General features: G+C 45.8%; 1 protein-coding gene across 7 annotated transcripts in view; it reads left to right on the top strand.

Moving 5' to 3' along the window:
- Window positions 1-9,772, top strand: part of ALDH18A1 (aldehyde dehydrogenase 18 family member A1) — a 98,938-nt gene extending 89,166 nt beyond the window's left edge. For 6 of the 7 annotated variants that reach the window (XM_006129393.4, XM_075934429.1, XM_075934426.1 and 3 more), the window contains exons 16-18: window positions 4,801-4,987; window positions 5,601-5,696; window positions 8,803-9,772. In XM_006129393.4, coding sequence (XP_006129455.2) covers window positions 4,801-4,987; window positions 5,601-5,696; window positions 8,803-8,984 — 465 coding nt within the window. In that variant the 3' untranslated portion in view covers window positions 8,985-9,772. Of the gene's footprint in view, window positions 1-2,986; window positions 3,246-4,800; window positions 4,988-5,600; window positions 5,697-8,802 lie in introns of those variants that run through there. The other variant, XR_012905502.1, reaches the window with a different exon arrangement.
- Window positions 9,773-15,882: the final 6,110 nt, after the last annotated feature.

The raw sequence follows: 15,882 nt of genomic DNA, 5'->3' as shown, positions 1-15,882 counted from the left end.
TGCACATTTCTTTGAAGTTTACATCATAATTAGTCAAATCCAGCTTCATGCATGCATTCAGGCTGCCTTCTCTCAATCTTATGGCACAGGGGATGTGGAGGTGCAGGAGTTTCGGGATGTAGAGGTATGAGATGCTCAGAGCAGAGTGTTCAGGTGTATGAAGGGCTTAGGGTTGGGGGGGGAGTTGCAGGAGTGTTATGATGTTGAGGCCAGATGGGGGCTGGGTCCCAATTGGGGGCTTTTTGGCTAGGCTTCATTTTTAAAGGAAGTAAAATATTAATGTCCAACATAGAAGGTTTCAACATTGTCTTTGTGTGGCAGGGGTGGGAATTTTTTTGTGGGTCAGGCCACTGACCCACAGAAAAATCAGTTGGGGACCACACAAGTAAGAAGCAAAAAAACCAGCCCCTTCAACACTCTCTGATGTGGCTCCCAACTGAGACATCTCATTCCTCTGGTACTCCAGCGCCATGAGGAGGGGGAAGGACAGGGAGGACTGGGGTTCCAAGGTTAGTGGATTTTGTGGGCCCCCCCACCAGGCTCTGGGGTGGAGCCAAAAATGAGGAGTCCAATGTGTGGGACAGAGCTGCCAGTGAGTGTGATAGGGTTAGGGTTGCAGAATCTGGGTGGGAGGTAGAGTGCAGGAGCAAGCTCATCTGGGAACACTCTGGATCAGGCCTGCACAACATATGGCCCGAAGGCCGCATGCAGCCCGCAGGGGCTCACTGTGCGGCCCGTGCCGAGTACGGGCAGCGCAGCCCCATCTCATCCTCCGGCTGGGCAGAGGAGCGGAACGCTGCTGGGGAGGGGGAAATGCAGTGATTCTCGCTGTCGGGCTGCCTGCATGCAGCTCCAGCGCGAGGAGGCAGGGCGTGAGCCGGAGGGCGGGATGCCAGCAGATGCCAGGATGCTGGTGTGACGTGGCGTTGTGACGTCACGGCCAGCGACCACCAGATTCAAAAAGGCTCTGGCAGCCCCACAAACTGGAAGGCAGAAGCTGGGGAGGGGAAGGGTCCTTTTTTATTTTTAGATCATGCAAGATCTCGTGGTTAAGCCGAGGCGATCTTTTGCCATATTTTCTATCTTTCCGACACAGCAGAATAGCTTGCTTTTGGGCCCTTAATAATGTCCCTTTGAAAAACTGCCAACTCTTCTCAGTTGTTGTTCCCCTCAGCCTTGATTCCCATGAGACCTTACCTATCAGCTCTCTGAGCTTACTAAAATCCGCCTTCCTGAAATCCATTTCTCTATTTTGCTGTTCTCCCTTCTACCCTTCCTTAGTATTATGAACTCTATGATTTCATGATCACTTTCACCCAAGCTGCCTTCCACTTTCAAATTCTCAATCAGTTCCTCCCTATTTGTTAGGATCAAATCTAGAACAATTTCTAGAACAGATATTAACTGGGTACACATCACCTCAGGACCAGTACTGGGACCAGTTCTATTCAACATATTCATTAACGATCTAGAAAAAATGGGTACACACATGGGTGGCAAAATTTGTAGATGATATTAAACTGCTGAAGATAGTTAAGACCAAAGTGCACTGTAAAGAGGTTCAAAAGAATCTTACAAAACTAGGAGACTGGGTAACAAAATAGTTAATGATTTTTAATGTCGATAAATGCAAAGTAATGCACATTGGAAAAAAATCCAAACTATACGTATAAAATGGAGACTAATTTAGCTATAACCACTCGAGGGAGATCTTGGAGTCATTGTTGATAGTTCTCTGAAAATATCCAATGAATGGGCAGCAGCAGTCAAAAAAGCAGTGTTAAGAATCATTTAAAAAGGATAGTGAATAAGACAGAGAATAGCTGACTTATTGCCTCTGTATAAATCAATGGGATGCTCACATCTTAAATACTGCGTACAGATGTGGTCGCCTCATGTCAAAAACAATCTCTTAGCACTGGAAAAGGTTCAGAAAAGGGCAACAAAATGATGAGAGGTTTGGAAGGGGTCCCACATGAAGAGAGATTAAGAAGACTGGGACTTTTCATAGTAGAAAAGAGGAGATTAAGGTGGGGGAAATGATAGTGATCTATAACATCATGACTAGTGTGAAGAAAATGAATAAGGAAAAGTTATTTACTTGTTTCCATAACAGAAGAGCTAGGGGTCACCAAATGAAATGAAGAGGTAGCAAGTTTGAAATAAACAAATGAAAGTTTTTCTTCGCACAGCGTGCAGTCCACCTGCAGAACTCCTTGCCAGAGGATAAAGAGCTAGATAAATTCCTGGAGGCTGGGTCCATTAATGGCTACTAGCTAGGATGAGTAGGAATGGTGTCCCTAGCCTCTGTTTGCTAGAAGCTGGGACTAGGCGACAGGGAAAGAATCACTTGATATTCCCCATTCTGTTCATTCCCTCTATTGGATAGAGACAGCAAAGAGGCGGGAAGAGAGGATACTTCAAAGCGTCAGCGCCACACGGAGCCCATACCCCAGCCTCCGTGTGGTGCTGCCACTTTGAAACGCCCCGGCCTCTGCACGGCACTTCCATGGAGCCCAGGATCAGCTGAGGAGTCCTGAGCTTGACCCCGGCTCCACGTGGCATTTCAAAGCGGCAGCACAGCATGGAACCCAAGGTCAGTGAGGGACTCTGACCCCAGGCTCCATGCAGACGCTTCTGCTTTGAAATGTACAAGAGCTCCCACTGGGGACATTTCAAAGCTGTCACACTGTGTGCAGCCTGGAGCCAGCAGGAAGCATTTCAAAGCAGAAGTGCTCTCATAGTGCCCCGAGTCAGCAGGACTTCCCTCTGGCCCTGGGCTGCACGTGGAGTTGTGCATTCCTCCTTTGAAGTGTACAAGGGCTCTTGTACATTTCAGAGGAGGAATGCAGGAGTACCTATCAACTAGTCGAGTATTAGAAATTCCATCAACTATTAAACTAGTAAATTAACTGGTATTTAATATCCTTAACCCAGTCTGGCCACAGGTTCTTGTTAATGTTCTTTTCCGTTTACATTTGTGTAGCTTCATCTTCCAGACTTTGAATTGTGTCATCCAGTGACGGACCTGGTCGGGTCTGAGCACCACTGAGGGCGTTAGCTCAGGACGAGTTGCTCAAATCCTGGGCTACTTACAGCTCTTGACTGGAGGCCTTTCCCAAATATGCCACAAACCAGTTGCACAGAGCACTTCAGCTGCCAATCTGGCCAGCAGGAAGCCTCGTGAGCAAAAACCCTTAGAGACCCCACAGTGTGCCACAATCAGCCCTGGACCTTACACACAGGTGAGAGGTTATAAAACCCGAACTCACCTACTCTGAACAGATCCTCCCAGTCCCAAAGAATGAGCCACACTCTCCCAGGTCAACTTACACTTTAGATCTTACCCATAAGAGCGTGCTGAGCCAATCCTTTAGAATCTAAAATCTGAAGGTTTATTAATAAAAGGTTGAGAGTAAGATTGTTAAGGAAAATACATTACAAACATCAATCACCAAGTTCTTGATGCAGGCTTTTAGCAGAGATGTTACAAACTGCTAGCTTAGAAGTCTCTGGTGTACATCCTGTATTAGGATGGGTCAGCAATCATTCCCGGCTCTCTGTCCCTAGCAAGGATGCATCTGGAATCAGTAGCAAGACTGAAGACAAGATGGAGATGGCCTCATGGGATTTTTATATTCCTGGTGTCTCCCAAACTGAAACTGGTCACATGATCAAGTGACCTATCTATGTTTCACATGCAAGTAGCTATGAGGCACTGGCCGGTCGGTAGGCTTCCAGACACATTTCTCAGGTGTGTATTGGCCACTCCCAAGAGCCATTGTCCAAGAAGCAGAGCTAGTTAGCACAGGTATTCACTGAACTATCATTCCTCAGAATAGGCAGTCCAGGTCCATTGCTCCTTCCCAGACAGAACATTTACAGTACAAGAATAGAGCCCGTATTCATAACTTCATATACAAACATCATACAAGTACATGAGTAGCATACATAGAATCCGTAGAGCATACGCTTTTATTTGACACCTCACATGGCCCCCTTTGTACAGAATTTGGGGCAAACACCACTTGTGGGTGCAACAGTGATCTGTCTGCTCACTTTAAAATCCAGTAACGTGACACACATCTCTGTTTGTGGACTAGTCCTCCAGTACCTTCTCTTGTTTCTCTTTGTAAGTAGTTGGAAGTTGTGCTTAAACTACTAAGTCTTAAGGAGAGAAGGCATAATTAGATTATCCAGTCTGACCTCCTTTACGATATAGGCCAGAGAACTTCATTCACTTACTGCTGTGGTGAACCTAGTAACTTATGTTTGACGTAAAGCATATATTCCGGAGAGACACTGGCCCTGATTTGAAATCTTTTAATCTCCATTTTGGTAAACCACATAGGCTTAGTACCTGAAGTTTCTTGTGCAGTGTCTCTTTCTAGACTTCGGATCCTTGTAGCTTTTCACTGAACTCCCACTCCATGATTTCAATGTAACTGGGAACAGTACCCCAAATAGGATTTCACTAGTGTTGTGTTAGATGTAATGTTGCCTCCCTACTCCTGTTTGAGATAAGCGAACAGGAGTCTAATTGTCTTAACCCTTTTTAGCTACAATGTCATACTGAGAGTTGATATTCAGGTCTACCATGACTTAAGTCTGTATCCTGTTACTAGTTGTCATCAAGTTCCCTGAAACTGTTTCTACATCTTATGATGTAAAACTCCATTCAGGAATCCAGATAAGCTAAGATCTTTATGCTGCAACTGGCTTTCTGCCTAGTAAGAATGTAATTCAAAAGTGTCCATTCTGCATAGAAAATAGATGTTATCAGATCCTCTGTTCTTGCAGGTGAAGATTCATGCTGGTCCCAAATTTGCCTCATATTTGACTTTCAGTCCTTCAGAAGTAAAATCTCTCCGTACAGAATATGGTGATCTAGAGTGTTGCATTGAGGTTGTCGATAGTGTCCAGGAAGCAATTGATCATATCCACAAGTACGGAAGTTCACACACAGATGTTATCGTCACAGAGAACGGTTAGTGACCTGAATGGCTTTGTTCAGTCTACCCTGAGTATGTAGAGTGTACTTTTACCTGTCCTGCACCAGTTGCTCTCATAGAATCATAGAACACTAGAACTGGAAGGGACTTCAAGAGGTCATCAAGTCCAGTCCCCTGCCCTTGCGGCAAGATCAAACACCATTCTAGATCATCCCTGATAAATGTTTATCTAACCTGCTCTTAAATATCTCCAGTGATGGGGATTCCACAATCTCCCTAGCAATTTATTACACCAAAACAAGTAGGAAGTTTTTTCTAATGTCCAACCTAAACCTTCTTTGCAGCAATTTAAGTCCATTGCTTCTTGGCCAGTCATCAGAGGTCAAGGAGAACAATTTTTCTCCTTACAAGCAATGGGGAACTTTGTAGTTTTTCCTCTTTCTCCTAGTCTCATTCTTCTGTTTGCAGATCTATATTTTTGAGTCTGTGCTGTGGAGAAAGAGACATGTAAGCATTGTTCTGGTCATGGATGCTCAATTAAGTGTCTCACATAGCATTACATCTGTTCAGGTTTTCATAATGCACCCATTACTTGATTTGAGAGCCTTGTTCCATCTGTGTCTATTCAGATTTTTCTCTTTCTTATAGAGAAAACAGCAGAGTTCTTTCTTCAGCATGTGGACAGTGCCTGTGTCTTCTGGAATGCCAGCACCCGATTCTCCGATGGATATCGGTTTGGACTTGGTAAGGGGTTGAGTGGAATTATTTTGTGCTGCTTGCAGCTGGGGATCTGAATTTGGGATTTTCACGTTTTCCCATAAGAATGACAGAGAATGCCAACCTGAATCCTGTAGGATGGGATAGTCCCGTCTCTGATTGCCTGCCTGCCAATGAGAGAAGTTTTACAGAACATACTGTAGTAAAAGTTGAAACTTGGATCTTCTACTCTATGGGACTAGGAGACAGTCTGGTGGGTTGAATTAACTGGAGCAAGATCATAAAATAAGATGTAATGTTGCTAAATTACAGTAGCATTTAGATCCTTCAACCAAAATTGATGCTCCATTGTTCTGAACACAGGACATGTACATACTAAGAGAGATCATATTCTAAAATCACAACATTTGGGTTTCATTTTGCATTCTCCTTTGTTTCAGTTCCAGAATGGTTTCACTGGCCATTTTCTAAAGAATTGCTATAGTCCGATTTGAAATCGGAATGAGTTTTCATGATTTGTGTCAGATTCCATTGATATGGAAATTGGAATTGAATTAAAATGCACAAAAACAGCCTTTTAAAATTAGTTTATTTAATAAAACAATCTTAAATGTGCTGCATCAGAAGAAAAAGCGAAACATATTTTGTATATAAAACTAACTCATTCATTAAAGCAAGTGTTGTGTATAGTTAATGAATAGAACTGATTGTTTCTAGTAATCAAGACCTTGAAAATTTTAAAAATAGTTAATCTAATCTTCACAACTCATTCTTTATTCATGGATTGAATGAAGAAAACAGTCTCCTGCCTTTTCATCTGCCTGTTAGCTTTTTAACTATGAATTAAATAGCTGTTATGCTATAGTGATTGAATAAACAGAAAGATAGAAAATATTCTCTCAGTATCTGCAGAAGAGGCTGCCGCTGTCAATAGCTCGTTGAGCACTGCAACGAACTCTGGTGTCAGGAACTAGTGGAAGTCATTTGCTAAGCTCAGTGGCTTTAGTACAATCGAGTACCACAGGTTGTCATTAATTTTAAATACTTTTTAAAAGAAGCTTCTTTAAATCAAAATCTTACTTTTAACTCAATTTTTATCCATCCTGTTGGTAGAACTAGAAGTGAATGTGTTGCACCCTCCCAATTCTCATCACATACAGGCAGTCCCCGGGTTACGTACAAGATAGGGACTGTAGGTTTGTTCTTAAGTTGAATCTGTATGTAAGTCGGAACTGGCGTCCAGATTCAGCCGCTGCTGAAACTGACCGCCAGTTCTGACTTACATACAGAATCAACTTAAGAACCCCAAGCGTCCCCAAGTCAGCAGCTGCTGAAACTGATCAGCAGCTGATTCCAGGAAGCCCGGGTCAGAGCAACTCTGCCTCGGGCTTCCTGTAGTCAGCGCAGGTCAGTTTCAGCAGCGGCTAAATCAGGACGCCTGGGGCAGAGCAGCTGGGGTGCTGCTGGGTTGCTCCAGTAGCGCCGCTCCTCGGCACTACTGGACCAAGCCAGCAGCACCCCATCTGCTCTGCCCCAGGCGTCCTGATTCAGCCGCTGCTGAAACTGACCAGCAGCGGCTGAATCAGGACCAGAGCAGCTGGGGTGCTGCTGGGTTGGACCAGTAGCGCCCAGAGCAGCGCTGCGGGACCAACCGGCAGCACCCCAGCTGCTCTGCCACAGGCGTCCGGAGAAAAGCCTAGTCTGCTGGGGGGGGGGGACTAGCTGCGCTCCCCCCACCCCAGCAGACCAGGAAGACACGGGCGGCGGACCGAGACGCACCGCGGTCCCGCCGCCTGGGTCCTCCGCGGCTTTGCTCCCAGTCTCCCTGGTCTCCTGGAGACCAGCAGACCAGGGAGACGGGGAGCAAAGCCTCTGAGGACGCCGTCAGCGGGACAGCCGCGGGGCATCTGGGCTGTCCCGCTGCCGGCTTCCCCCGCGACTTTGCAAAGCCTCAGGGAAGCCGGCAGCGGAGCAGCCCAGGCGCGCCTGGGGTGCCCCGCTGCCCGAGCCCCCCCGCAGCTTTGCAAAGCCGCAGGGAAGCCAGCGGCGGAGCAGTCCAGGCGCGCCTGGGCTGCCTCGCTGCCCGAGCCCCCCCCCCCCTCGGCTTTGCAAAGCCGCAGGGAAGCCGGCGGCGGAGCAGTCCAGGCGTGCCTGGGCTGCCTCGCTCCCCGAGCCCCCCCACAGTCTTGCAAAGCCGCGGGGAAGCCGGCAGCGGAGCAGTCCAGGCGCGCCTGGGGTGCCCCGCTGCCCGAGCCCCTCCGCGGCTTTGCTCTGCGTCTTCCTGGTCTGCAGACCAGGGAGACGCAGAGAAAGCCCCAGAGTACACGGGCGGCAGGACCGCGAGGTCCCGCAGTCCGTGTACTCTGGGGCGGCCCCGTTCGTAACTGCGGATCCGACATAAGTCGGATCCGCGTAAGTCGGGGACTGCCTGTACTTTGGCAGGCACTGTTACCAGCTACTAAAACGTCAGAACTGCATGCAGTGAGGGGAAGAGAAAAAGAGGTTCTTTAGAACAGCCTCCTCCCACGCAGCTTCTGGAACTTGCAGAGAGAGAGTGTGAAGGAAGCACTCTTGTTTAGAGCACAATTGTAGAGGATTGCCTCTGGAGCCACTCCAATTCTGTTACCTGGCTGCTTGGTCACACTGCCTAGCCACAACTGCTGCTTTGTGGTCTAATCATTGCTTCATGTCCTGGCTGAGGCTACCCTAGACTGTGAATGGCAGAGATACTAAAGCACAAACTTAGTCTGTTCTATCTAGTTAGGGTTTCTCTCTCTTTTCTTAAGAGCCAGTTTGGGATCTATTTATGAACTTGACATTTTTTGGAAAATGAAATGTTCCTATTGTTCTTGCCACAGTACTAAAGAAACGATGCTTTCATGATGGTAAAAGTAGGAAGAATAAAGATACATGTCTGCAGAATAATACGACTGTTATTTCTAAACTGTAAATTCAACAATACTGGTCTGGGGCCTGCAAAAATGGCATGGGAAAACAAGATACTGGCTTTTCTGTTTCCCTCTTAGAAGAAATTAAATGATAGAATTGATGGTAGAAAATGGTCCCAGCAAAGCGCTAACTGCACAAAACTTCCTTTCATCATCTTATGTCTAAACCTCCCTCTTGGTTGCAGGTGCAGAGGTTGGAATCAGTACTTCTCGTATCCATGCCCGTGGGCCAGTAGGAATTGAGGGGCTATTAACTACAAAGTGGTTGCTGAAAGGGGAGAATCATGTTGTTTCTGACTTCTCTGAGCATGGGAGTATGAAGTATCTTCATGAGACCCTTCCTCTCCCTCAGAGAAACACCAACTGAGATCATCTGAGGAGAGCACATGAGTGTCAAATGTTTACTGAGAATGTTCAGACTTCAGAGCTCCCTCTGGGAAGGAGATTGTACCTCACCTTCAGACTCATTGTCTCTACATTGTTCCTCCATCATTTCTTGGTCACCTCAGTAAAATTAAGACAAACTGATTATATCTGTACCTGAGAATACTTGCTCATGCTGTTTTCATGTGTAGCAACAAATGCAGCTGATACAAATAGGGTACCCTGAAACCACAGCCCTGCCTCCTTCAAACTGTCAAAAGGACTCAAAGGCTCTTCTCTGCCTTCTTTCCTTAATCTCTGTGGTACAGTATGTGTGTGCTTGGTTTTATGGATGGAGCCATTTCTTATGCTTTCTATTGGTTAAACCTCTCTTCTCCTTTTTTGTAACTCTTCAATTCAGGAAGAGGATTTGGTTTTTCTGAACTTGTCTTTTTGACTTAGGATCTTGGCAGCTTTTGAAAATTCAGAAATGCTGTGACAATTATTTTGTCTGCATTTAAATGTTTAATAACACAACTGAATGAATATTCCCAATGTACAACAATGTTTTTGACCAAAAATCCTTTTTAATCTCTTTATTTCTTTTAATTGCTGACTAATGTAGATAGATTTCATAGTTCTATATCATGTGGATTTCATTACCCTTTTATGAATATTTGTACAAAATATTTTTGCTCTTGGATTTTATATGAAACTTAATCAACTCCAAAAGAGAATGGAAGCAATATTTTAATTTCCTTGTTTTTCAAAATAAAGTTTATGCAAAATGGCTTTGGATCTTAATGTGTGGATTGCTTGATACAAAACTGTTGTTCTTTGTCTTGGATGAGTTCTTTTAAAGATGCCAAATATATGGAGACTGTTGCTCCCAAGATGAAACTTTTCATCAATGTATTTTTTAATATTTTCACTTTTCACCAAAAAAAGTAATTTTTGAGACAGACTAATTCTGTTGTCAACGGTTAATCATAGAATCATAGAATAATAGGACTGGAAGGGACCTCAAGAGGTCATCGAGTCCAGCCCCCCGCCCTCAAGGCAGGACCAAGCTCCGTCTACACCATCCCTGACAGATGTCTATCCAACCTGTTCTTAAATATCTCCAGAGAGGGAGATTCCACCACCTCCCTTGGCAATTTATTCCAATATTTGACCACCCTAACAGTTAGGAATTTTTTCCTAATGTCCAATCTAAACCTCCCCTGCTGCACTTTAAGCCCATTACTCCTTGTCCTGTCCTCAGAAACCAAGAGGAACAAATTTTCTCCTTCCTCCTTGTGACACCCTTTTAGATATTTGAAAACCGCTATCATGTCCCCCCTTAATCTTCTTTTTTCCAAACTAAACAAGCCCAGTTCATGAAGCCTGGCTTCATAGGTCATGTTCTCTAGACCTTTAATCATTCTTGTCGCTCTTCTCTGTACCCTTTCCAATTTCTCCACATCTTTCTTGAAATGTGGCGCCCAGAACTGGACACAGTACTCCAGCTGAGGCCTAACTAGTGCAGAGTAGAGCGGCAGAATGACTTCACGAGATTTGCTTACAACACACCTGTTGATACAACCTAGAATCATATTTGCTTTTTTTGCAACAGCATCACACTGTTGACTCATATTCAACTTGTGGTCCACTATGACCCCTAGATCCCTTTCTGCCATGCTCCTTCCTAGACAGTCGCTTCCCATCTTGTATGTATGGAACTGATTGTTCCTTCCTAAGTGGAGCACTTTGCATTTCTCTTTATTAAACCTCATCCTGTTTACCTCTGACCATTTCTCTAACTTGCTAAGGTCATTTTGAATTATGTCCCTATCCTCCAAAGAAGTCGCAACCCCACCCAGTTTGGTATCATCTGCAAACTTAATAAGCATACTCTCTATCCCAATATCTACATCATTGATGAAGATATTGAACAGTACGGGTCCCAAAACAGACCCTTGAGGAACTCCACTTGTTATCCCTTTCCAGCAGGATTTAGAACCGTTAACAACAACTCTCTGACTACGGTTATCCAGCCAATTATGCACCCACCTTATCGTGGCCCTATCTAAGTTATATTTGCCTAGTTTACCAATAAGAATATCATGCGAGACCGTATCAAATGCCTTACTAAAGTCTAGGTATATGACATCCACTGCTTCTCCCTTATCCACAAGGCTCGTTATCTTATCAAAGAAAGCTATCAGATTAGTTTGGCATGACTTGTTCTTCACAAACCCATGCTGGCTATTCCCTATCACTTTATTACCTTCCAAGTGTTTGCATATGATTTCCTTAATTACCTGCTCCATTATCTTCCCTGGGACAGACGTTAAACTGACCGGTCTATAGTTTCCTGGGTTGTTCTTATTCCCCTTTTTATAGATGGGCACAATATTTGCCCTTTTCCAGTCTTCTGGAATCTCCCCTGTCTGCCATGATTTTTCAAAGATGATAGCTAAAGGCTCAGATACCTCCTCTATCAGCTCCTTGAGTATCCTGGGATGCATTTCATCAGGACCTGGTGACTTGCTGACATCTAACTTTCCTAAGTGATTTTTAACTTGTTCTCTGTGTATCCTATCTTCTAAACTTACCCTCTCTCTGCTTGTATTCACTACATTAGGCACACCTCCAGACTTCTCGGTGAAGACCGAAACAAAGAAGTCATTGAGCATCTCCGCCATTTCCAAGTTTCCTGTTACTGCTTCTCCCTCCTCACTAAGCAGTGGGCCTACCCTGTCCTTGGTCTTCCTCTTGCTTTTAATGTATTTATAAAAGGTCTTCTTGTTTCCCTTTATGCCTGTAGCTAGTTTGATCTCATTTTGTGCCTTTGCCTTTCTAATCTTGCCCCTGCATTCCCGTGTTGCTTGCCTATATTCATCCTTTGTTAGTTGTCCTAGTTTCCATTTTTTATATGACTCCTTTTTTATTTTGAGATCATGCAAGATCTCCTTGTTAAGCCAAGCTGGTCTTTTGCCATATTTTCTATCTTTCCTACACAGCGGAATTGTTTGCTTTTGGGCCCTTAACAACGTCCCTTTGAAATACTTCCAACTCTCCTCAGTTGTTTTTCCCTTCAGTCTTGCTTCCCATGGGACCTTACCTACAAGTTCTCTGAGCTTATCAAAATCTGCCTTCCTGAAATCCATTACCTCAATTGTGCTGGTCTCCCTTCTACCTTTCCTTAAGATCATGAACTCTATTATTTCATGATCACTGTCCCCTATGCTGTCTTCCACTTTCAAGTTCTCAACTAGTTCCTCCCTATTTGTTAAAACCAAATCCAGAACAGCTTCTCCTCTGGTAGCTTTTTCAACCTTCTGAAACAGAAAGTTGTCTCCAATGCAGTCCAGAAACTTATTGGATAGCCTGTGCCTCGCTGTGTTAGTTTCCCAACATATGTCTGGATAGTTGAAGTCCCCCATCACCACCAAATCTTGGGCTTTGGATAGTTTTGTTAATTGTTTAAAAAAGGCCTCATCCACCTCTTCCACCTGGCTAGGTGGCCTGTAGTAGACTCCTAGCATGATATCACCCTCGTTTTTTACCCCTTTTAGCTTAACCCAGAGACTCTCTACACAGCTATCTCCTACGTTCATCTCCACTTCAGTCCAAGTGTGTACATTTTTAATATACAAGGCAACCCCTCCTCCCTTTTTTCCCTGTCTGTCCTTCCTGAGCAAGCCGTACCCTTCCATACCAACATTCCAATCATGCGTCCCATCCCACCAGGTTTCTGTAATACCAATGATATCATAGTTGTATTTATTGGTTAGCAATTCCAGTTCTTCCTGCTTATTACCCATACTTCTCGCATTTGTATATAGGCATCTAAGATACTGATTTGATCTTGCCTCCCTGTTGTGCCCTGACCCTCCTTTCTCCTTGCCATTATAGGCCATAGTCCCCCCCATTTCCAACCCATCTCCCAGTCCCGCACATGCAGCACTTACCTGTGGGCTTTGCTCACCTGCCCCCGACAAACCTAGTTTAAAGCCCTCCTCACAAGGTTAGCCAGTCTGTGTCCAAACAAGGCCTTCCTGCTCCTGGAAAGGTGAACTCCATCTCCACCAAGCAGTCCTTCCTGGAAGAGCACCCCGTGATCAAGGAAGCCGAATCCCTCCTGGTGACACCATCGTCGCAGCCAGGCATTCACCTCCAGGATGCACCTCTCTCTGCCCGAGCCCCTACCTTTGACAGGAAGGATAGAAGAGAATACCACCTGCGCTCCAAACTCCTTCACCCGTACTCCCAAAGCCCTGTAGTCACACTTGATCCGCTCAGTGTCACACCTGGCAGTATCATTTGTGCCCACGTGGATGAGTAGCATGGGGTAGTAGTCAGAGGGCCGGATAATCCTCGACAATGCCTCCGTAACATCTCGGATACGGGCCCCTGGCAGACAGCATACCTCTCGAGATGAGCTGTCAGGGCGACAGATGGGTGCCTCCGTTCCCCTCAGAAGAGAGTCTCCAACCACCACTACCCTACGTTTCCTCCTCGCAGTGGTGGCAGGAGACTGCTCAACCTTGGTGGTGCAAGGCCTGGTCTCCTCCACTGTGGGGGGTGACTCCTTGTCTCCTGCTGAAAGTAAAGTGTAACGGTTATGTAACAACACAGTGGGAGGGTTAGGAGCAGGGGTGGAACACTGCCTGCTGCCGGAAGTAACCAGCTGCCAGTGCTCACCCTGCACCACTGCCTCCTCCATAAGTGGCTGGTCAACAGTCCCACATCCTAGGACAGTGACCTCCGTGGACTCCACAGGAATACTGTCCAGGAATTCCTCATGGCTTCGAATGCTCCTCAGCCTGGCCACCTCCTCCTGTAGCTCTCCCACCTGCTGCCTGAGAGATTCCACCAGCAGGCACCTTTCACAATGGTTGTCTCCCCCAGCCTGGAGATCACTCAGTGGGAATTGCAAGCCACAAATACAGCAAGACCACACCAGGACCTGGGTAGAGGCATCCATGCTCAGGTTCTCTGTCTGGATACAGGCACAGGTGGAGGAGACAGGAGAAGTACTGGCACAAGCGCTTCGGGTCTTCATCACCATCAGTCACTCCCTCTGCTCAACTCCCTCGTCAACTCCCCTGTCTGCAGTCCCCTGTCCGCTTCGCTCCCCTGGTGCTTCCAAACTGAGTGACTGGGCAACAAAATGGCAAATGAAATTTAATGTGGATAAGTGTAAAGTAATGCACTTTGGGAAAAATAACCCCAACTATACGTACAGTATGATGGGGGCTAATTTGACAAATCAGGAAAGAGATCTTGGAGTTATCGTGGACAGTTCTCTGAAAACTCCCACGCAGTGTGCAGCGGCGGTCAAAAAGGCAAATAGGATGCTAGGAATTATTAAGAAAGGGATAGAAAATAAGACCCAGAATATCTTACTGCCCCTGTATAAAACTATGGTACGCCCACATCTTGAGTACTGTGTACAGATGTGGTCTCCTCACCTCAAAAAAGATATTTTGGCCTTGGAAAGGGTTCAGAAAAGGGCAACTAAAATGATTAGGGGTTTGGAATGGGTCCCATATGAGGAGAGGCTAAAGAGACTGGGACTTTTCAGTTTACAAAAGAGGAGACCGAGGGGGGATATAATAGAGGTCTATAAAATCATGAGTGGTGTGGAGAGGGCAGATACAGAAAAGTTATTTATTAGTTCCCTAAATAGAAGAATTAGAGGACACCAAAAGAAAAGTTATTTATTAGTTCCCATAATAGAAGAACTAGAGGACACCAAATGAAATTAAGAGGTAGCAGGTTTAAAACGAATAAAAGAAAGTTCTTCACACAGCATGTAGTCAACCTGTGGAACTCCTTGCCAGAGGAGGCTGTGAAGGCTAGGACTATAACAGAGTTTAAAGAGAAGGTAGATAATTTCATGGAGGTCAGGTCCATAAAAGGCTATTAGCCAGGAGATAGAAATGGTGTCCCTGGCCTCTGTTCGTCAGAGGCTGGAGAAGGATGGCAGGAGACAAATTGCTTGATCATTGTCTTCGGTCCGCCCTCTCTGGGGCATCTGGTGCTGGCCACTGTTGGCAGACAGGCTATTGGGCTAGATGAACCTTTGGTCTGACCTAGTAGGGCCATTCTTATGTAGATGGTATCATGAGTCCACGAAAGGTCACGATCCTATCTACATGTTTTGTTAGTCTATAAAGTGCTACCAGACCATTTGTTGTTGTTTTTTTTCTTTTATTTCCAGATGCTCTGAACTAGCATCCCATGGCTCCCTGTCACCTCTTCAGTCATTTCAGCATTTTACTGTTTAAGACGGTATTATCTAGGGTTATTTTTAGTTACTACATATGCTTAAGGCTTTTTACGCCTTGTGTCTTTATTTGGCTCGAGTACTGTCTTACAGGCTCATTGCATTATTGCCTTAATTTATATCTAAGCATCACCTAGCAAATACTTAGTCCTGCAGGCACCAGTACTAAGGGGGACTGGAAGTTCTTACTGTAGTCTATAATCCAGCGTTTCTCAAACTGGGTCGCAACCCCCAGGAGGGTTGTGAGCAACTTGGGAGGGGGGTTGCAGCTGGATTGGGCTTTTCACTTGCGACCCCTCTCCCCCAGGTTGTGAAGAGCGGCAGGGCGGCGGAAGGCAGCTGCCAGCAAGCCGCACAGCGTGGCCAGGACCAAGGGACTCCTGGAGCATGGCTCTGCTGCAGGAGGAGGCAAGGCAGCGGGAGAGTGACCAACCAAGCAAAGGGATGCAGAGCAGAAAAGAGGCACAGAGGAGAAAGAGATAGGGAAAGGAGCCTGCAGGGGGGAGGGCGTTAAGGACTGCGCGTGCCATGAAGGAACCCCAGGAGGGCAAGGAGTCTGGTGAGAAGGGGGGGAGGAAGCGACCCAGGGCAGTGAGGGTGGGTGGCCACACAAATTCATTTAGCA

Source organism: Pelodiscus sinensis, chromosome 8, assembly GCF_049634645.1.
Source record: "Pelodiscus sinensis isolate JC-2024 chromosome 8, ASM4963464v1, whole genome shotgun sequence".
Lineage (NCBI taxonomy): Eukaryota > Metazoa > Chordata > Testudines > Trionychidae > Pelodiscus > Pelodiscus sinensis.
The sequence above is the reverse complement of the archived record's forward strand: the minus strand, read 5'-3'. Positions and strand labels throughout refer to the sequence as shown.